Raw genomic sequence first — 15,785 nt, forward strand, 5'->3', positions numbered from 1 at the left:
TTTTTTTTTGCTCAAGACTAACACTGTACCACTGGAGCCACAGCTCCATTTCCAGCTTTTTAGTGATTAATTCACGGACTAACCTGCCTGAGCTGGCTTTGGACCATGATCCTCAGAGGTCAGCCTCCTGAGTTACTGGACTGCAGGACCTAAGCTTCACTTTGTGAGGCGTGAAGTTAATCCAGGCTGGCCAGACTTCTTTATAGAAACTTCCAGATCTCATAGTGTGGTTGGGAGCGAGACCCAGCACAGTCCAGAGACATCACCACCCCACTTCCATATTGTCTGCTCTTGCTTGTCCGATAATACTTATTGGTTTGTTGTTCATGGGAAGCTTACTAGAAATAGGTTTATTTTCCTTTCTTTCTTTCTTTCTTTCTTTCTTTCTTTCTTTCTTTCTTTCTTTCTTTCTTTCTTTCTTTCTTTCTTTCTTTCTTTCTTTCTTCACTCGTGGGGCTTGAACTCTGGGCCTGGGCACTGTGCCTGCACTCTTCGCTCAAGGCTAGTGCTCTACTGCTTGAGCCACAACGCCACTTCCAGTTTTCTAGTTGTTTATTGGAGATAAGTCTCACAGACTTTCCTGCCCAAGCTGGCATTGAACTGTGATCCTCAGATCTCAGCCTCCTGAGTAGCTAGGATTACAGGCATGAACCAGTGGTGCCCAGCTAGGTTTATTTTCCTATTAAGCAGAATCTCTAGACTTACGATTCACTCCAGGTGTGAGGCCAGCCCTGGCCACGTGCGCTCTGATTTTCTGGGCATGCTTCCTCTGAAAACTGGGGTTTATGACATGCTGATTACTGCCTGTGCCCCCTGTATGGCCACTGCGAGGGAGGAGGAGGAAGGTGACAGGCCCCTTCATTGTGGAAGGAGAATGAGACTAGGGAGCAAGGAGATCCCATGACCTTTCACCGAGGCACTAGCTGTGGGTGCCCACTGGAGGGTGGGGCGGGGCGGGGCGGGGCGGGGCAGCCAGGCCTGCATCCGCACAGGTCTGGGGCAGCTGTCTGCGTGTGTCCTTCCTGGTGCTGTTGGGTGTAGTTTGGATGTGGGACTTACTGAATATGTCTCCAGCTTTTCTTTTTTCTTCCCTCTAATTGTTTCTGAAGTAGTCTCACCCTTTGCCCGTGTCAGCCTGGTCCCTTGTCTTCCTGTTGGTGCTTTGTAGCTGCTGGGATAGTGGCTACTCCAGCCATTGACTGAGACGGGGCCTTGAGGACATTCCACCCCAGGCCTTGATGATCTTCATTCCTTCCTCCCAGCTAGCTAGGGTTGTAGGTGTGAGCCACTGGCACCAGCTCATTTTTATTTCTAGTTACAGTCTTTATAGATATTCAAAGGTAGTGGAAAATAGTTCAGTGAACCCCAAATACCAACTGTTAGTGTCCTGTGCTCTGTTTCCTCCTGTGCCGGAGGCAGAGCCCCAGCGCTGTCCTTCCAGTTCAGTGTGTGTGGGCTTGGGATGCCCCCTCTCCCCGGCTCGCCCACACGTGGTCACCCGTGGAGCTTCCTTGTGGAGTTTGGGGCACACAGGCTCACGTGTGGGCTCCAGTTGCTGCGGTGTGTTGCTGTCTTCGATCTCACGCATGAGTTCTTTGCAGATAGCAGTTTCCTTTAGAAATTGGGGGCCTGATGGGGCCCCAAGGTTACAGAAGGGTTAGCAGCAGAGTTCCACTGTGGCAGCCAGCCTGGGCTAGGGACAAGACTAGCTAGCAGTCAGCATTTGTGTGCATTGGCCGGCAGCCCCTGTGTGTTGTGCTCACCTGAGCCTCCTGGCTCTCCTGGCTCCTTTCTGTCTGCTGAGTATGAGTTGTGTGCATCTGTGTGTGCGCGCATGCGTGTTTGCGTGTGCATGCGCACATGTGTGGTGACCACCCCTCCTCATTGTTCCCCCAGCGGAGGCCTTGGGCAGCGGCGAGGCCAAGGCAGTGCCCTACCAAAAATTTGAGGCCCATCCGAACGACCTGTATGTGGAGGGGCTCCCTGAGAACATCCCCTTCCGGAGCCCCTCCTGGTACGGGATCCCCCGGCTGGAGAAGATCATTCAAGTCGGCAACCGGATCAAGTTTGTGATTAAAAGGTAAGTACTGTCTTCTGCAGTGCCGTGTCTCCTTGTGGCGGGCTTTGCTGTGGTCAGAGCGGCGCCCTATCGCTGTACATGTAGGCTTCCTTTTGGACTGGCTATGAGGGCTGTGTCAGGCCCTGCCCCTGCCCCTGCCAGGGCCATCAGTTGGCATGGTGTTTCTCATGTGTGTGGTGTGCCTTATTCTTCCCCCATCCTGCTTGCCAGTGTGTCCTGTGGCAGGCAGAGAATGGGGGGGGGGAGGGCACGCGGACTCCCTCCTGTCCCTTGCATTTGCATGCTGGCCAGGCTGCTGTTTTTTTTCATTTTGCCCTTAGCTTTTTCACTCATGGCTGGGCTCTACCACTTGAGTGTCACAGCTTGATTTTTTGGCTGTTTTGGTAATGAATTGGAAAGACTCAGAGACTTTCCTGCCCTTGTGGGCTTTGAACCTGGATCCTGGATAGCTAGGTTTATAGGTGGGAGCCACCCGTGCCCAGCCTAGGCAGGTTCTTGAGGCTTGTTTTGCAGGCAGTCAGGGTGGCATAGGAGCAGAGCTCTGTCTCAGCTCAGTGGTTGAATGCTGCTGCTGGGCCCTTGTCAGGGAGGATCGGGCCTGTGAGCTGCTGGTTTGGGTTCAGAAGGAGTGGCAGCTTTCCACTGGTCAGCATCAACAACCCTTGTGATGTCCCTGGAACCCCACCCGAACTGTCCACACGGTCCACTGTCACTGCAGCAGTGACCCTGTGTGCGGCTGTGTGCAGGCCGTAACACACCCATTCATGTTTTCACAGACCAGAACTCCTGACTCACAGCACAACTGAAGTTACTCAACCAAGAACAAATACACCAGGTAAGGGGAAGGAGCAGATGGGCTTTTCCCTCGGGTGTGAGAGTTTCTTGTCTTTTATGCTTATATCCATGGAATCCCCACACTCCCCAGTCCTGTGTGGGGCTTGGGGTGGGCCTCTATGGGAAACGAGATCGCAAGGCCTGTACAAGTTACCAAGGCTGCCCGCCACGCCCACTGCCTGTGGCCGACCTGGCATTTCTGCTAGTACCGCTCTGGTGATGGCCTCACCTTCCCTGAGGCATGGGCTCCTGGGTGCTTCCCACCAGCCGTTGCAGCTCGCTCTGATGGGGAACGGGCTGTGTGCGGGGTCCGGCTTAAGGATGATCTTGGGTCAGTCCCAATAAGCCGCGGCATTCATTCCTCCACATTTGCTCTCTAGTTAAGGAAGACTGGAATGTGAGAATCACCAAGCTTCGGAAGCAAGTGGAAGAGATCTTTAACTTGAAATTTGGTATGTGACAGCCAGGGCTTATGTCTTTGTTTCCAGACAAATAGAAGCCATGTCTCGACACTGGAGAAGCTGCACAGCACTTTCACACAGACACTGCTTTAGTCTGTGTCCTTTAGACTCGTCCTTCCCACTCTGTGTCCTGGCAGGGAGGGCGGGCAGCGGGTCACGTCTCCAGTCCACACTGGGCACTGGGATGTAGTTGGTGCTGCAAAGCATATTGGTTTGAACTTGGATTTGCTGACCAGTTTCCTGCAGTGCTGTCCTGAGGGTATGGGGGTGTCAGTGCCCTGAGTCTTGTCCCAGGCACAGAAGTAAGGGGTGCAGAATTCTGGGAGGACCTTCTTTTCTCTCCCTCGTTTTAACTAGCTGGTTTGCTCACCTACTGGTTCTAGTTCGCTGAGGCAGGGTCTTACTGTGTAGCCCACACTGGCCTCCGACTCATTCTCCTGACTCAGTTTCTGTTACTAGCAAGACAGACATGGCCCCACTCCAGCTTGTGCCCTTTACTTAAGTCACTGGTGTTGGTTGACTTTTGGGTCTGTGGTCAGGAGACTTCAGTCCTCTGCTGCTGGCCACTGGCCTGGTGAGCGCTGGTGGAGCCACGCTGGCTCTTGGAGGACACTCAGCCTTAATTCATTTTGTCCGAGCAGAGCGTTACCAGCTGCAGAGCTGTCTGTCCTGCGGTAGAGGTGTCCAGCCCCTCTGCGCAGTACCTAGGTGCCAGCTTTGCTGGATGCACAGAGTATATGCCTCAGTCCTGCGCCCGGCTGCTGGGTTGTGGACAGCTTGAGTGTGAACTTACACCCTCTGTTTCCTGGCAGCCCAGGCCCTTGGGCTCACGGAGGCTGTGAAGGTGCCGTACCCTGTGTTTGAGTCCAATCCCGAGTTCCTATATGTGGAGGGCCTGCCAGAAGGGATCCCCTTCCGAAGCCCCACCTGGTTTGGGATCCCACGCCTAGAGCGGATCGTGCGTGGGAGCAACAAAATCAAGTTTGTGGTGAAAAAGTAAGCACTCTGCCCGCAGCGGTCATGGGAGGTGGAGTAGGAGGAAGCCTTGGGTCCCAGCATGCCCAGGTCACATGCGCCCTTGTACTCAGTGCTCTGGTGCTCCTTTTTTCCTAGGCCAGAGCTAGTTGTGTCCTACCTGCCTCCAGGAATGGCCACCAAGATAAACACTAAAGGTAAGCCCTGCGGCCCGCTCCAGGCACCATCCCACCCCGATCAGCCTTCCTTTCCTCCTCCCAGCCTCCACCCTGTAGGGCCTGGCTCCCGCCTCCGATGCGTCCGCGCCTCTTGAGTCATTTCATGGCACGCAGCTTCTGTGTGTTCCTTCACATTCTATCGAGGATTTCCTGTGTGCAATCCTCTGTTCTGTTTTCACAGCTTTGTTGCTCATGTGGAGGATTACACTACCAATTTAATTCTTCAGGTTTTTGTGAAAAGAGCCAAACTATGCATTTTACCGTGTGCTTTTGTACAGCGTCCCCTTGTGAGTTGTATGGTGAACGCAAGTAACCTTGTGCTTACCTTGTAGCACTGCAGTCCCCCAAAAGACCACGCAGCCCCGGGAGTAACGCGAAGGTTCCTGAGATCGAGGTGACAGTGGAAGGTAGGCCTGCGCCGCGCCGGCTCCCAGGTGCAGTGCTGGCCGGTCCTGCCACACCGTCTCCACTTCTAGTAGAAAAGAGAAAGTACTCTGCACCTCATCTCAGTCAACGCTGGGTACAGGGGTGCCCACCTGTCAGCCTAGGAGGATTGAGGTCTAGGCTGGCTTGGTCATAAATTCCAGAGCCTATAAACAAGTGAGAAGGCCTGAGTGTGACCTGGGTGGGAAAGCACGGCCCTGCAGGCCAGGGCCGGGTGATCCTGCTCCAGGCTTTGGAGCCTCGCCGGGAGATGGGCTTCATCTAGTACGAGTAAGCAACAGCACAGATTGCAGCCCAGTGCTGGTGGCTCACACCTGTAAATCCTCGTTACTCACAGCTGATGATCACAGTTCAAAGTCGTCCTGGGTAGAAAATCAAATCCATGAGACTCTTATTTTCATATAAACACCAAAAAGAAGCCAGAAATGGGGTTATGGCTCAAGCAGTAGAGAACTAGCCTTATGTGAAAAAGCTAGGGGCACACCTAGGCCCTGAGTTCAAACCCCCAGGATCAGCATATGCGTGCGCTTGTGCGCACACACGCACGCACACGCGCGTGCGCACACACACACACACACAGTTGCCAATGTCCCAGGAATTCATGTGCCCTCAGTGCCAGAGGCCAGAGCAGGTGTAGCGCTGAAGTGATTGGTCCATGGGAAGCGGGGGAGGAAGCCTGGGCAGGAGGGTGGCCCAGCAGTGAATCTTGAGTACACCGAGTTCAGAGCGGTAACAGCCACCATTGAGGCTGGAGAGGGCTTGCGCAGACATCGCTGCCATGAGTGACAGGCTCCCAAGAGCAAAGAGGGGCCTCGATCTTCACAGAAGACACAGCCTCCCTTAAAGCCCCCAGACACTAAGGGAGGTGGAGACATGGCTGACTGTGGCTTGCATGGTGCTGGTTCTGTACTGGAGGCCTGCGAGGAAGTAGTAGTTTGTGGATGCTCCGTGTTGATGTAGGCCATTTCTACTGCAGTGTCAGGAATTGTACAAACAGCATATCTCAGAAATACGTGAATTCAGCCCTGCGTGGCACACACCTGTCATCCCAGCTACTCAGGAGGCTGAGATCTGAGGATTGTGGTTTGAAGCCAGCCCAGCAGAAAAGTTTGGTGAAGCAAAAACTAGCTGCAAGTGGAGGTGTGGTAGTTTCCATGAAAACTTCCAAGTGAGAGCGCAGGGCTCGAAGTACTGGCCTGAGTGCCAGCGCCCAAAAACTTGAAGATCCCATGAAATCCTCCTTGGCATCACTAGTGTCAGCTAATCAGAAGCAACTCAGTGACACACTTCTGGAAACCTTTTCCATCTGTATTTTAAACAGCTAGTCTCTGTTGAAGCAGAATGTCTGCACCGGCTGCAGGGGTGAAGTGGGGGATGTGTGTGGTATGCATGCACATGCCCCAAGCCCCGCCCCGCCATGGAATGAATGCTGGTAGCAGCTCACCCTGGCATTGACTTAGTGGCTCAAAGACGGTGGGCCCCTCCAGCACCCCGGAAGCCCTGTGGTGTCCTTCAGACTTTTGTCTGATTGCGGTTCAGACAAGCTCTCCCTGTGTAGGCTGACCTTGAACTCCTGATACTCCTGCCCTGCCTCCCTCTGCTGGGACCCCAGCCCAGCATTTGTCCAGGCCATGAGACTGGGGAGAGGGCTCTCGGGTGTCTGCTGAGCACTGGCTGCCCAGGCTGCCCTGCTGGCCTGGTGTAGCTACTTTAAGAGACGAGTGGCCCTTGTCAGGCCATGACTGGCCACCGCAGGGCTGTTTCTGTGGGCCTCCCACAGGGCAGTGGGCTTCCGCTCCCCCCAGCACGGGCCACTCTCCCGAGACTCGGAGAATTGCTGCTGCATTCATTTTCTTGGCACTGGTTTGTTTCCACTGATGGGTTGTCTCCAGAGATCCTCCGAGTGGCCGCAGGGGGGCCCCTGCCTGCTGGGCTGGGCTGGGCTTGCTCCTAGTCTGGGCAGCTGGGCATTTTTTGTTGTTGTTGTTGTCTTGTTGGTCATGGGGCCTGAACTCTGGGCCTGGGCGCTGTCCCTCAGCTCTTCAGCTCAAGGCTAGCGCTCTACCACTTGAGCCACAGCGCCACTTCTGGCTTTTTTCTGCTTACGTGGTGCTGAGGAATCGAACCCAGGGGCTCATGCTTGCGAGGCAAGCGCTCTACCACTGAGCCACCTTCCCAGCCCGCAGCTGGGCTTCTTTGGAGTAAAGAGTCCCATGTCCCTCCCTGGAGAGCAGTTGGGAGCCCCTCTGTCACTTGGGGACTGCAGAGGAAGGGATGTGGGCTGAGGCGTGAAGCAGCAGTCAGGCCAGTGATGAGCTCCTGCCAGAGGAGGGAGGCAGAGCGCATGTGGGTGGAGGCTGTGGGGCTTACAGGACGCCATGCCCAGAGGTTTGGCTTTGTGTTCTGGGTCTGGGAAGGCATGCACAGTAAACAGAATTGAACTGGTGGTGATGGTGACCTCTTCTCAACTTTCCTCAGGCCCCAATAACAACAGTCCTCAGACCTCTGCCGTGCGGACCCCGACCCAGACCAATGGCTCCAATGTTCCCTTCAAGCCCCGAGGCAGAGAATTTTCCTTTGGTAACACTTTTGCATTCCCTCCTTTTCATCTCTTGCTGGAAGGTCAGTGCTGTCAGTAGACACCTGCTAGACAGTTCCATGGTCCAGCTGGCCTGTGGCCTCAGCCCCAGCTGCTCTGCCACTCCCTTCTCAGCCTGGGCCCTGCCAGTGGCCACACATGCACCTGCTGGGCACGGTGGTGGGGAGCAGGCGCGTCCTTTCGTGCAGCATGGGCCATTGCGTTATGGCCGGTGCCGCAGTCAGGGTCACAGTCAGGCAGAGTTAGCGTCGGGTGGACGCAGCCGGCGCTCCTGCTCTCTCTGACACTCACCTGTCTTCTTCCCACACAGAGGCTTGGAATGCCAAAATTACCGACCTGAAGCAGAAAGTTGAAAATCTTTTCAATGAAAAATGTGGTAGGTTTATTTATTTATTTTTAACATTATTGAGAGAGGAAGTCATTTTTTTGGCAAATGAAGGCAACAGAGCAAAATAGTTCACTTGAAGCTGGGCACTGGTGGCTCACACCTGTAATCCTAGCTACTCAGGAAGCTGAGAGCTGAGGATCACAGTTCAAAGCCAGCCCAGGCAGGAAAGTCTGTGAGACTCTTTATCTCCAATAAACCACCAGAAAACTAGAAGTGGCGCTGTGGCTCAAGTGGTAGAGTGCTCACCTTGAGCTGAAGAGCCCAGGGACAGCACCCTGGCTCTGAGTTCAAGCCCCACCACCACCAACAAAAAAAAAAGTTCATGTTTAAATGTGGAAGATTTTAAATGCACCAAGTTATGAAAGAACATTTTCTCCAACTAAAGTGAGTGTGTTTTATGGTGCAGGCATTAAGGTGGCTACAGAATGGGGGGTGGCTTTCATAGGGGTGCTGAGCACTGTCTCTACTCTGTAGGGGAGGCGCTCGGCCTGAAGCAGGCGGTGAAGGTCCCCTTCGCGCTCTTCGAGTCCTTCCCAGAGGACTTCTATGTGGAGGGCCTGCCTGAGGGGGTGCCTTTCCGCAGACCTTCCACCTTCGGCATTCCCCGGCTGGAGAAGATCCTGCGCAACAAGGCCAAGATCAAGTTCATCATCAAGAAGTGAGGGGTGGGCCGGGCTGCACTGGGCTGAGCCACGGGGAGGGGTGAAGTGGCAGTCCCATGAAATTGGCTGCCTGTTTTTGTTTTGTTTTGTCTTGTTTTGCCAGTCCTTGGGCTTGAGCTCAGGATTGGGCACTGTCTCTGAGCTTCTTTTGCTCAATGCTGGTACTCTACCATTTGAGCCACAGCACTACATCCAGCTTTTTTTGCTTATGTGGTACTAGAGGAATTGAACTCAGGGCTTCATGCATGCTAGGCAAGCACTCTACCACTAAGCCACACTCCCAGCCCCGGCTGCCCGGTTTTATAGTTTAGTAAGTTAAAAGACATGAGGGAGGGCATATAGAGAGTTAATACGTTTATGCTGCAAAACCTCCATCCGTCACGTTCAGCTGACTGGTCAGATGTTTGATTTTTGTGTTGGTAATGAAGCTTGAACTCAGACCTCACACTCTTGCTCAAGGTTCATGCTGGCTCTACCACTTGAACCACAGTTCCACTTCTAGCTTTTTGTTGGTTCATTAGCAGAGTCTCTCTGTTTTGTTTGTCTGGGCTGCCATCAACTTGGAGAGTCTCAGATCTTAGCCTCCTGACTAGTCTGGATTACAGGCATGAGCCACTGGTGCCTGGAAGGTGGTTCCTGTTTTTTTGTTTCTGTGTTTGTTTGTTTGTTTGTCTGTTGTGGGTCTTGAACTCTGGGCCTGGGCACGGTCCCTTAGCTCTTCAGCTCAAGGCTAGCGCTCTACCATTTGCTTCCAGTTTTCTGGTGGTTAATTGGAGGTAACAGTCTCACGGACTTTTCTGCCCGGGCTGGCTTTGAACCCATGATCCTCAGATCTCAGCCTCTTGAGTAGCTAGGATCACAGGTGTGAGCCACCAGTGCCCAGCTGGTTTGGTTTTATGAAGGCTTTTTACCTAAGCACCTCTGAATTTGGTGGATTTGGTGGATTAAGCTAGTTGGTCGCTGCCAACAACTCAAGCTCACCAATTGCAGACCTGGTTACTAAGTTCATGTAAAGCATCCTTTTGAGTTGTTCAGCACACAAAATGAGCGCCTTTACTACTTGAGGCCAGGCATGTGGGGTGAAGCAGGGGAATGGGGGTCAGGAGGGGGAGGCGTTGGCCGTGGTCCTCCGTGTCTTTCTAGATGTCTGTGGTGCCAGGTTATGTTTTCCACACAGAATTGAACTCTTGGTTGGGGTGGGGCCTGTTCTTGTGCCCTGAGGTTTGCACAAGTCCCCAGTGCAGAGCATGCTAGGGCCATTGAGCCCACTGAGGAATTGAACCGCTGGCCAGCACGTGGTTCCCCCCTGTTGCAGGCCTGAGATGTTCGAGACAGCCATCAAGGAGAGCACATCATCCAAGAGCCCACCCCGTGAGTGCCCCAGCCTGCTCTGCCCATGGGTGTCCCCGTCTGTGCGCAGCCCGCCCACCCTGTTGCTGTCCCAGCTGCCATGCAGCCTGCCCGGGCTATGTGGTTTGACGTGTTTGCTGTTCTCTGAGCATTGGGAAGAACAAAATAGTCTGTGGGGAGGTCTAACATGTTACTAGAACACAAGCAAGGGTGCAGGCTCCCGGCCCTGGTAGAAGGGGCCACGCCGCATTGCCACGCATGTTGCCACGCTGGCACCGGTGCCTTCTCCAACAGGCAGCACCCCACTCGTGCATGTGGTGTCCTCTCTGATGCAGTTTCTGTTTTAAGGGAAAATCAATTCATCGCCCAGTGTGAATACTACTGCCTCCGGCGTGGAAGACCTGAACATCATCCAGGTGACCATTCCAGGTAGGGCGTCCACTGGGCCAGGCGCAGTCTTCCCTGGGTGGCTCGCCTGGAGGCGGGTGTCCGCCAGCCCCGTGCTCTCTGCACCTGCTTGTGCTGGTGTTCTGTCCCCCATCTCTCGTGGGAAGAAGCTGCAGCCTTCCCTCTTGGGACCCCCCTGTGGCAGCAAAGCACGCTCCCCTGGGGTGGTGGCAGCGCAGGCTCACCCTGCTCCCCGCCCGCTCCAGATGATGACAGCGAGCGGCTGTCCAAGGTGGAGAAGGCCCGGCAGCTGCGCGAGCAGGTCAATGACCTCTTCAGCCGCAAGTTTGGTGAGTCCCGTGGCCCCTCCACAGCCAAGGGGTGGAGGTTGGGTCAGGGCTAAGTGGTCGTGCTGTGGCTGTGGTGGTGGTGGTGTGCAGTGGGGGGAGGCGGGGGTCACTGCGGTGTTTGTTCTGTTCTGTTGCCTTCCATAGGTGAAGCCATTGGCATGGGCTTCCCGGTGAAGGTGCCCTACAGGAAGATCACCATCAACCCCGGCTGCGTGGTGGTGGACGGTATGCCTCCTGGAGTGTCCTTCAAAGCCCCCAGCTACCTGGAGATCAGCTCCATGAGACGGATCTTAGACTCGGCCGAGTTCATCAAGTTCACGGTCATCAGGTGAGTTGGGTGCAAGTGTGAGGAGCTGGTGTGCGAGGAGCTGGCGTGGCGGGCGGAGCCCTTGCCTCGCTTGCCCCGCCGTCCCTGCTGCGTGCATGTGAGCTAGTGAGGCTGTGCGGGGGCCAGACTCAGGGCTCCCTGCACCCTGGCCGGCGTGCTTCGCAGCCACACTCCAGTCTGAGCTCACTTGTTTTTTCTGTCTGTCCTGGGGCTTGAACTCAGGGCCCCTTGGGTTTTTTTGATGGTTAACTGGAGATAAGAGTCTCTCAGACTTTTCTGCCCTGGGCTGGCTTCGAACCAAGATCCTCAGATCTCAGCCTCCTTGTAGCTAAGATGACAGGCGTGAGCCACCATAGTCTAGGTCTCACTTGTTTTTTTCTCGCAGGGCTGGTGCTCTACCATTTGAGCCACCGCTTCACTTCCCTACATCAGTCTTTAGAATTGCTGGGTCCAGGCACCCCCCCACACACCAGTCTCCTGCGCCCTGACCTCTCCTCCGCTCCTGGCAGCCAGGGTGGCAGATCATGGCATGCCGACCGAGTCCTGGGGTTCGCACATGCCCGCCTGTGTGTTCCCTTCAGAGGCAGTGGCCTGTGGGCAGCACACTGAGCCCTGAGCCCACACAGCCTCCCTGTCTGCTCCCCGTGAGGGGGCTCAAGTGCCCATGTCTCTCCTGAGAGCCCTGGCCTGGCACGCAGATGTCCTTGGGTCCTGTCCACTCCACTCCCAGGGACGCTCCATTTCCCATGCCACCCTGGCCTTGCGTGCCGCATGCAACCCCTCCATCCCAGCCACGCTGTCTCTTGTGTTCATACTAGTGTGGTTGGCAGGCTAGGTGACACGTGGCCAGCAGGCAGAACCCATCCGGCCATATGGAAACACGTTTCTTCTACATGGCGCAGGGCATGCTGGGGCACGGGCGCAGCAGGGTGTGGAGGTGGTGCTCACGCATTTGTTTTCTCTCCAGGCCATTCCCAGGACTGGTGATTAATAACCGTGAGTACTGCCCATGCCGGGCCCCGAAGCTCCCCGTGGGGTGTAGTGAGCCGGCCTTTGGTTGCACTTAGGGCACATGGTCCCAGCCAAGCATAGCGGGAGGCCGCCAGGGGCCTCATGTCCCCAATCACAAGACAGTGGCTTGTCCTCACCTCCACTGTCCCCACGCTGAGAGCCGAGGGCCATGATTGCTGCGGGTCCTTGGGTGACCGTCAGTGAGCAAAGCCTGAACTCACCGCTCTGCCTTGTCCTGTGGACATGGCTGCTGGCAGCATGGCCTGGCTGGGTCCCTTCCCGGGAGAAAGCGCCCGCGCCACGGTGCTGCTGTCAGCGCTCCCCGCTTTCCTTTCAGAGCTGGTGGATCAGAATGAGGCGGAGGGCCCCGTGACCCAAGGTGAGAGCCACGTGCACGTGTGCACACACGGACGCATGGCCTTGGCTGCCTTGCTCCTGGGGGGACTCGTATCAGCTCCAGCGTGTGCCAGTGAGAGCCGCGCAGTTCCAGCGTGTGCCAGTGAGAGCCGCGCAGTTCCAGACTGCTGCGCTGGTGCAGGCGTGGAGTGGGTCTCTGTGCAGCTGCTGCTCTGACTTGGTGGAGCACCATGAAGGGCCTTGTGCATGGGGACCATGGAAGCCGAGGAGGCGGGGGGGGGGAGCTGGCTGCTCCTGTGCAGGCTGGGGGAGGGGAGGTAGGTGGGTGCCATGGACGAGCTCCATGTGAGCAGAGCCTGCACACGCTGGTGCATTTGCTCACGCGCAGCGCCTCAGAAAAGTAAGAACTTGCTGGTCGCTGGTGGCTCGTGCCTGGAATCCTAGCTACTTAGAAGGCGGCCTGTGTAGGAAAGTCCATGAGGCTCTTCCCTGCAGTTAACCACCAAAAGGTGCGAGTGGTGCAGTGGTGGAGCGCTATTCTTGAGCGAAAGAGCTTGGGGACAGCGCCCAGGCCCCGAGTTCAATCCCCAGGACCAGCACAAGGGGAGAGGAAGAGAGCAAGCACTGTAGGTGCTGTTGAATAATCTGGGCTGTGCTTCATGTGTCCTTCAGAGTCAGCCGAGCAGAGTCAGTTGGAAGCTCCTGTGGCGGAAGGTAAGGGGGTGCCCACTGAGCCTGGCCTGGCACTCAGGATGGGTCGCTCTTGGGGTGCAGGTGGCATGTTGTGCTAGTGGCTGCTGGGTCCCGGTCCCTGGGGGCGGGGCAGCTCAGAGCCTCGTGTATCACGTGCGTGTTCTGTGAAGTCGTGGGGTGGCCGGTGCAGCCCTCGTGTCCCCCTGCCGTGACGCCGGACCACACCGGGCATAGGACCGTCCCATCGAGTGGCTTGTGGCGTGGGGTTGCTTTTTGTATGTGTTGCTACACAGCACAGCGCATGGGCGCCCTTCTGTTTGTCCTGGCAGAAATGAAAGAGGCAGATGGAAGCTCCCAGATCAAGCAGGAGCCTGACCCCACGTGGTAGGCTGCTCCCCACGGGCCAGGTGAGCCACGGGTGCTTCTGTGCATTTCGGCCGCGGTCGTCTGTGGAGCTGTGGCTTTCTGGTGGCACGTGGCGCGGAGCTGAGCCTCTCTCCTCTCTCTGTCCTCGCAGCCGCCGGCGTGGGAGCGGAGCAGAGCGGAGCGGCCATGCCCCGAGCTGTGTACAGTACTTGTATAACAGAATTCCTTCTATACAAACCTTCTTTTCTACTTTTAGATAGAAATGTCTACTTTTTCAGCCGTTCTGTGAATTGCAGCGCGGCGGCCAGCGGGTGGCGCTGTGGGGCATGGGCCTCCTCCCGGGCCCAGCGGCTCTTTAGTTTTTCTATTGGAAAAATCGTTCCCGAGTGGACAGTCTGCGTCACAGCATGGACTGGCCTCTCCCGAGCCACCCCTGTGGTCTGTGGTTTTGTCACAATTGCGAGCGGCGGTGGCAGCGCCTTTGCCCGCTCCTTGGCGGCTGCCCTGCCCCAGCCCGCTGCGCCCGGGACGGCGCAGGGCGCTGCAGCGCGTGTTCCTGCACGCCACGCGGGCCGCAGAGCCGGGGCCCCACTCGCTCTTCCACCCGCTGGTAGATTGCGTGGTTCACAGACGGCCGCAGTGCAAGGAGCATAGTTTCCTTAGCTTTATCACGAAGATACCCACGGAGATTATATCACATGGTAGCAGAAATAGGCATTTTCTGTGTTGCTTATATTTTACCTCAGATTGTAGATATAGGGTAACAAATAAAGTCCATCCATGACTTTCACACGTGGCTGTTTTTTTCGGACCTTTCTTGGGTGCGTGGGGCACATGGGCCCAGGTGGTGGGGGCACCCCATCCGAGAAGGCTGAGGCCAGAGCGGGGGGCACCTGGTACCACGCCCCAAGGCGGCTGGGGCCTCGCACAACCTGTACCTGGCACAATGGTGGTTGTGGCAGTTTGGGGGTTCATTTGGCCATCTTGGGCTTGGCACTGGGGTAATAGACAATCTGGGGAGTGTGGGGACAGGAAGGGCCCTGAGCTGTTACCCACTCGTGACCCATGCAAGTCTCCGTCACTTGGGATCCTGGTCCTGCTCTATGAAGCCTTCAGCATGGCGGCCTACAACCAGGCAGAGGGGACCTGCTTGCTTTGGTCAGGGCTGGGGTGCAGCTCAGGAGTCCCCGAGTCCAGCTCCAGTTGGGAAGTGTTGAGGTGTCAGGACCCCACATGTAACTTGCAAGCTGGAGGCATGGCCCTGCGGTGCCGCCAGGGTGTGGGTCGTGCTGGGGCACGTGGTACCGGTGGGCCCGCCCCACATCTGTGTGCATGCAGGGCCCAGGGCACCGCTCCTGAGGCTGAGAGGCACCCAGAAACCAGCGCAGCCCCCTTTCTATAGCATCCCGAGCCCGGGGCTGAGAACGTGGAGTGCTTGTTTGGCGGGGCCCTTGGTGGGCCCTGAGTGGGCAGATGCCAGGGCATCTGTGGGAAGGGTGGGCCTGGTGGCACTCTGCTTAGTCTCCACCCCAGGAGCTTACACCCCCGCAGCCAGCCTGGGGGACAGCCTGGCCTGCACGGGCTTCCTCCCACAGGGAGGCATCGGGTTTGAGGCTGGGACTCTGGCATGTGAGAGCCATGCACACCCATGTCACAAGCCTGCAGCCGCGGGGCTGAGCGTCCTTCCCGATGGTGCAAGCTGCAGCCTTCACTGGCCTCCGCTGCAGGGTGAGCTGCCTGGCCCTGCCAGGACCCTGCACCAAAGCGCAGGCGCTGTGTGTGGCCCCCACTGGATAGGAGAGCACACCATCAAGCCGGACGGGGCACTCCTGCCTGGAGTCCCTGCTTGTGAGGGCTAACCTGAGCCAGGTTTGGGGCAGCAGCAGCCTGGCGGCTGGCCCTGCTCCCCGCACCCAGGGAGCAGACGGTGGGGCCCCAGCGCATCCATGCCCACAACCCACTGGGGTGTAGAGTGCCTTCCAAGGCCTAGGGCAGAGAGTGGTGGCTGCCTGCTGAGGCCAGCAATCCCTGGCGGAGGGAGGGAGGGAAGGAGAGAGGGGGGGAGGGGGTACTGGGCAGCACAGGGCTGTTGGGTGGTTGCCCTTGAAGCGAGGTGGCGCTGAGCTCTGTGGGACCTGCCGTCTCCCCAGAGCCTGGCAGGGTCTTGCCACAAACCGCCACAGACCTGGGCACAAACAGGATGAATGACAGCCCTGACCCCAGAGTGCTGCCCCGGTGCCAGGCCCCTGCCCACGCTGGCCCTTGGTGCTCCTTGGGGATTT

At 56.7% G+C, this 15,785-nt stretch overlaps 1 protein-coding gene across 6 annotated transcripts in view; it reads left to right on the top strand.

Moving 5' to 3' along the window:
- Positions 1–14,293, top strand: part of Gtf2i (general transcription factor IIi) — a 48,002-nt gene extending 33,709 nt beyond the window's left edge. For 5 of the 6 annotated variants that reach the window (XM_013033201.1, XM_013033203.1, XM_013033202.1 and 2 more), the window contains 18 exons: positions 1,897–2,080; positions 2,857–2,915; positions 3,295–3,366; positions 4,188–4,371; positions 4,489–4,547; positions 4,901–4,975; positions 7,491–7,592; positions 7,922–7,987; positions 8,474–8,657; positions 9,977–10,032; positions 10,360–10,440; positions 10,665–10,748; positions 10,893–11,076; positions 12,044–12,072; positions 12,425–12,466; positions 13,117–13,158; positions 13,467–13,544; positions 13,655–14,293. In XM_013033201.1, the coding sequence (XP_012888655.1) occupies positions 1,897–2,080; positions 2,857–2,915; positions 3,295–3,366; positions 4,188–4,371; positions 4,489–4,547; positions 4,901–4,975; positions 7,491–7,592; positions 7,922–7,987; positions 8,474–8,657; positions 9,977–10,032; positions 10,360–10,440; positions 10,665–10,748; positions 10,893–11,076; positions 12,044–12,072; positions 12,425–12,466; positions 13,117–13,158; positions 13,467–13,525 (1,562 nt within the window). In that variant the 3' untranslated portion in view covers positions 13,526–13,544; positions 13,655–14,293. The remainder of the gene's footprint in view (positions 1–1,896; positions 2,081–2,856; positions 2,916–3,294; positions 3,367–4,187; positions 4,372–4,488; positions 4,548–4,900; positions 4,976–7,490; positions 7,593–7,921; positions 7,988–8,473; positions 8,658–9,976; positions 10,033–10,359; positions 10,441–10,664; positions 10,749–10,892; positions 11,077–12,043; positions 12,073–12,424; positions 12,467–13,116; positions 13,159–13,466; positions 13,545–13,654) is intronic. The other variant, XM_013033204.1, reaches the window with a different exon arrangement.
- Positions 14,294–15,785: the final 1,492 nt, after the last annotated feature.

This window comes from Dipodomys ordii, unplaced genomic scaffold, assembly GCF_000151885.1.
Source record: "Dipodomys ordii isolate 6190 unplaced genomic scaffold, Dord_2.0 Scaffold164, whole genome shotgun sequence".
NCBI lineage: Eukaryota > Metazoa > Chordata > Mammalia > Rodentia > Heteromyidae > Dipodomys > Dipodomys ordii.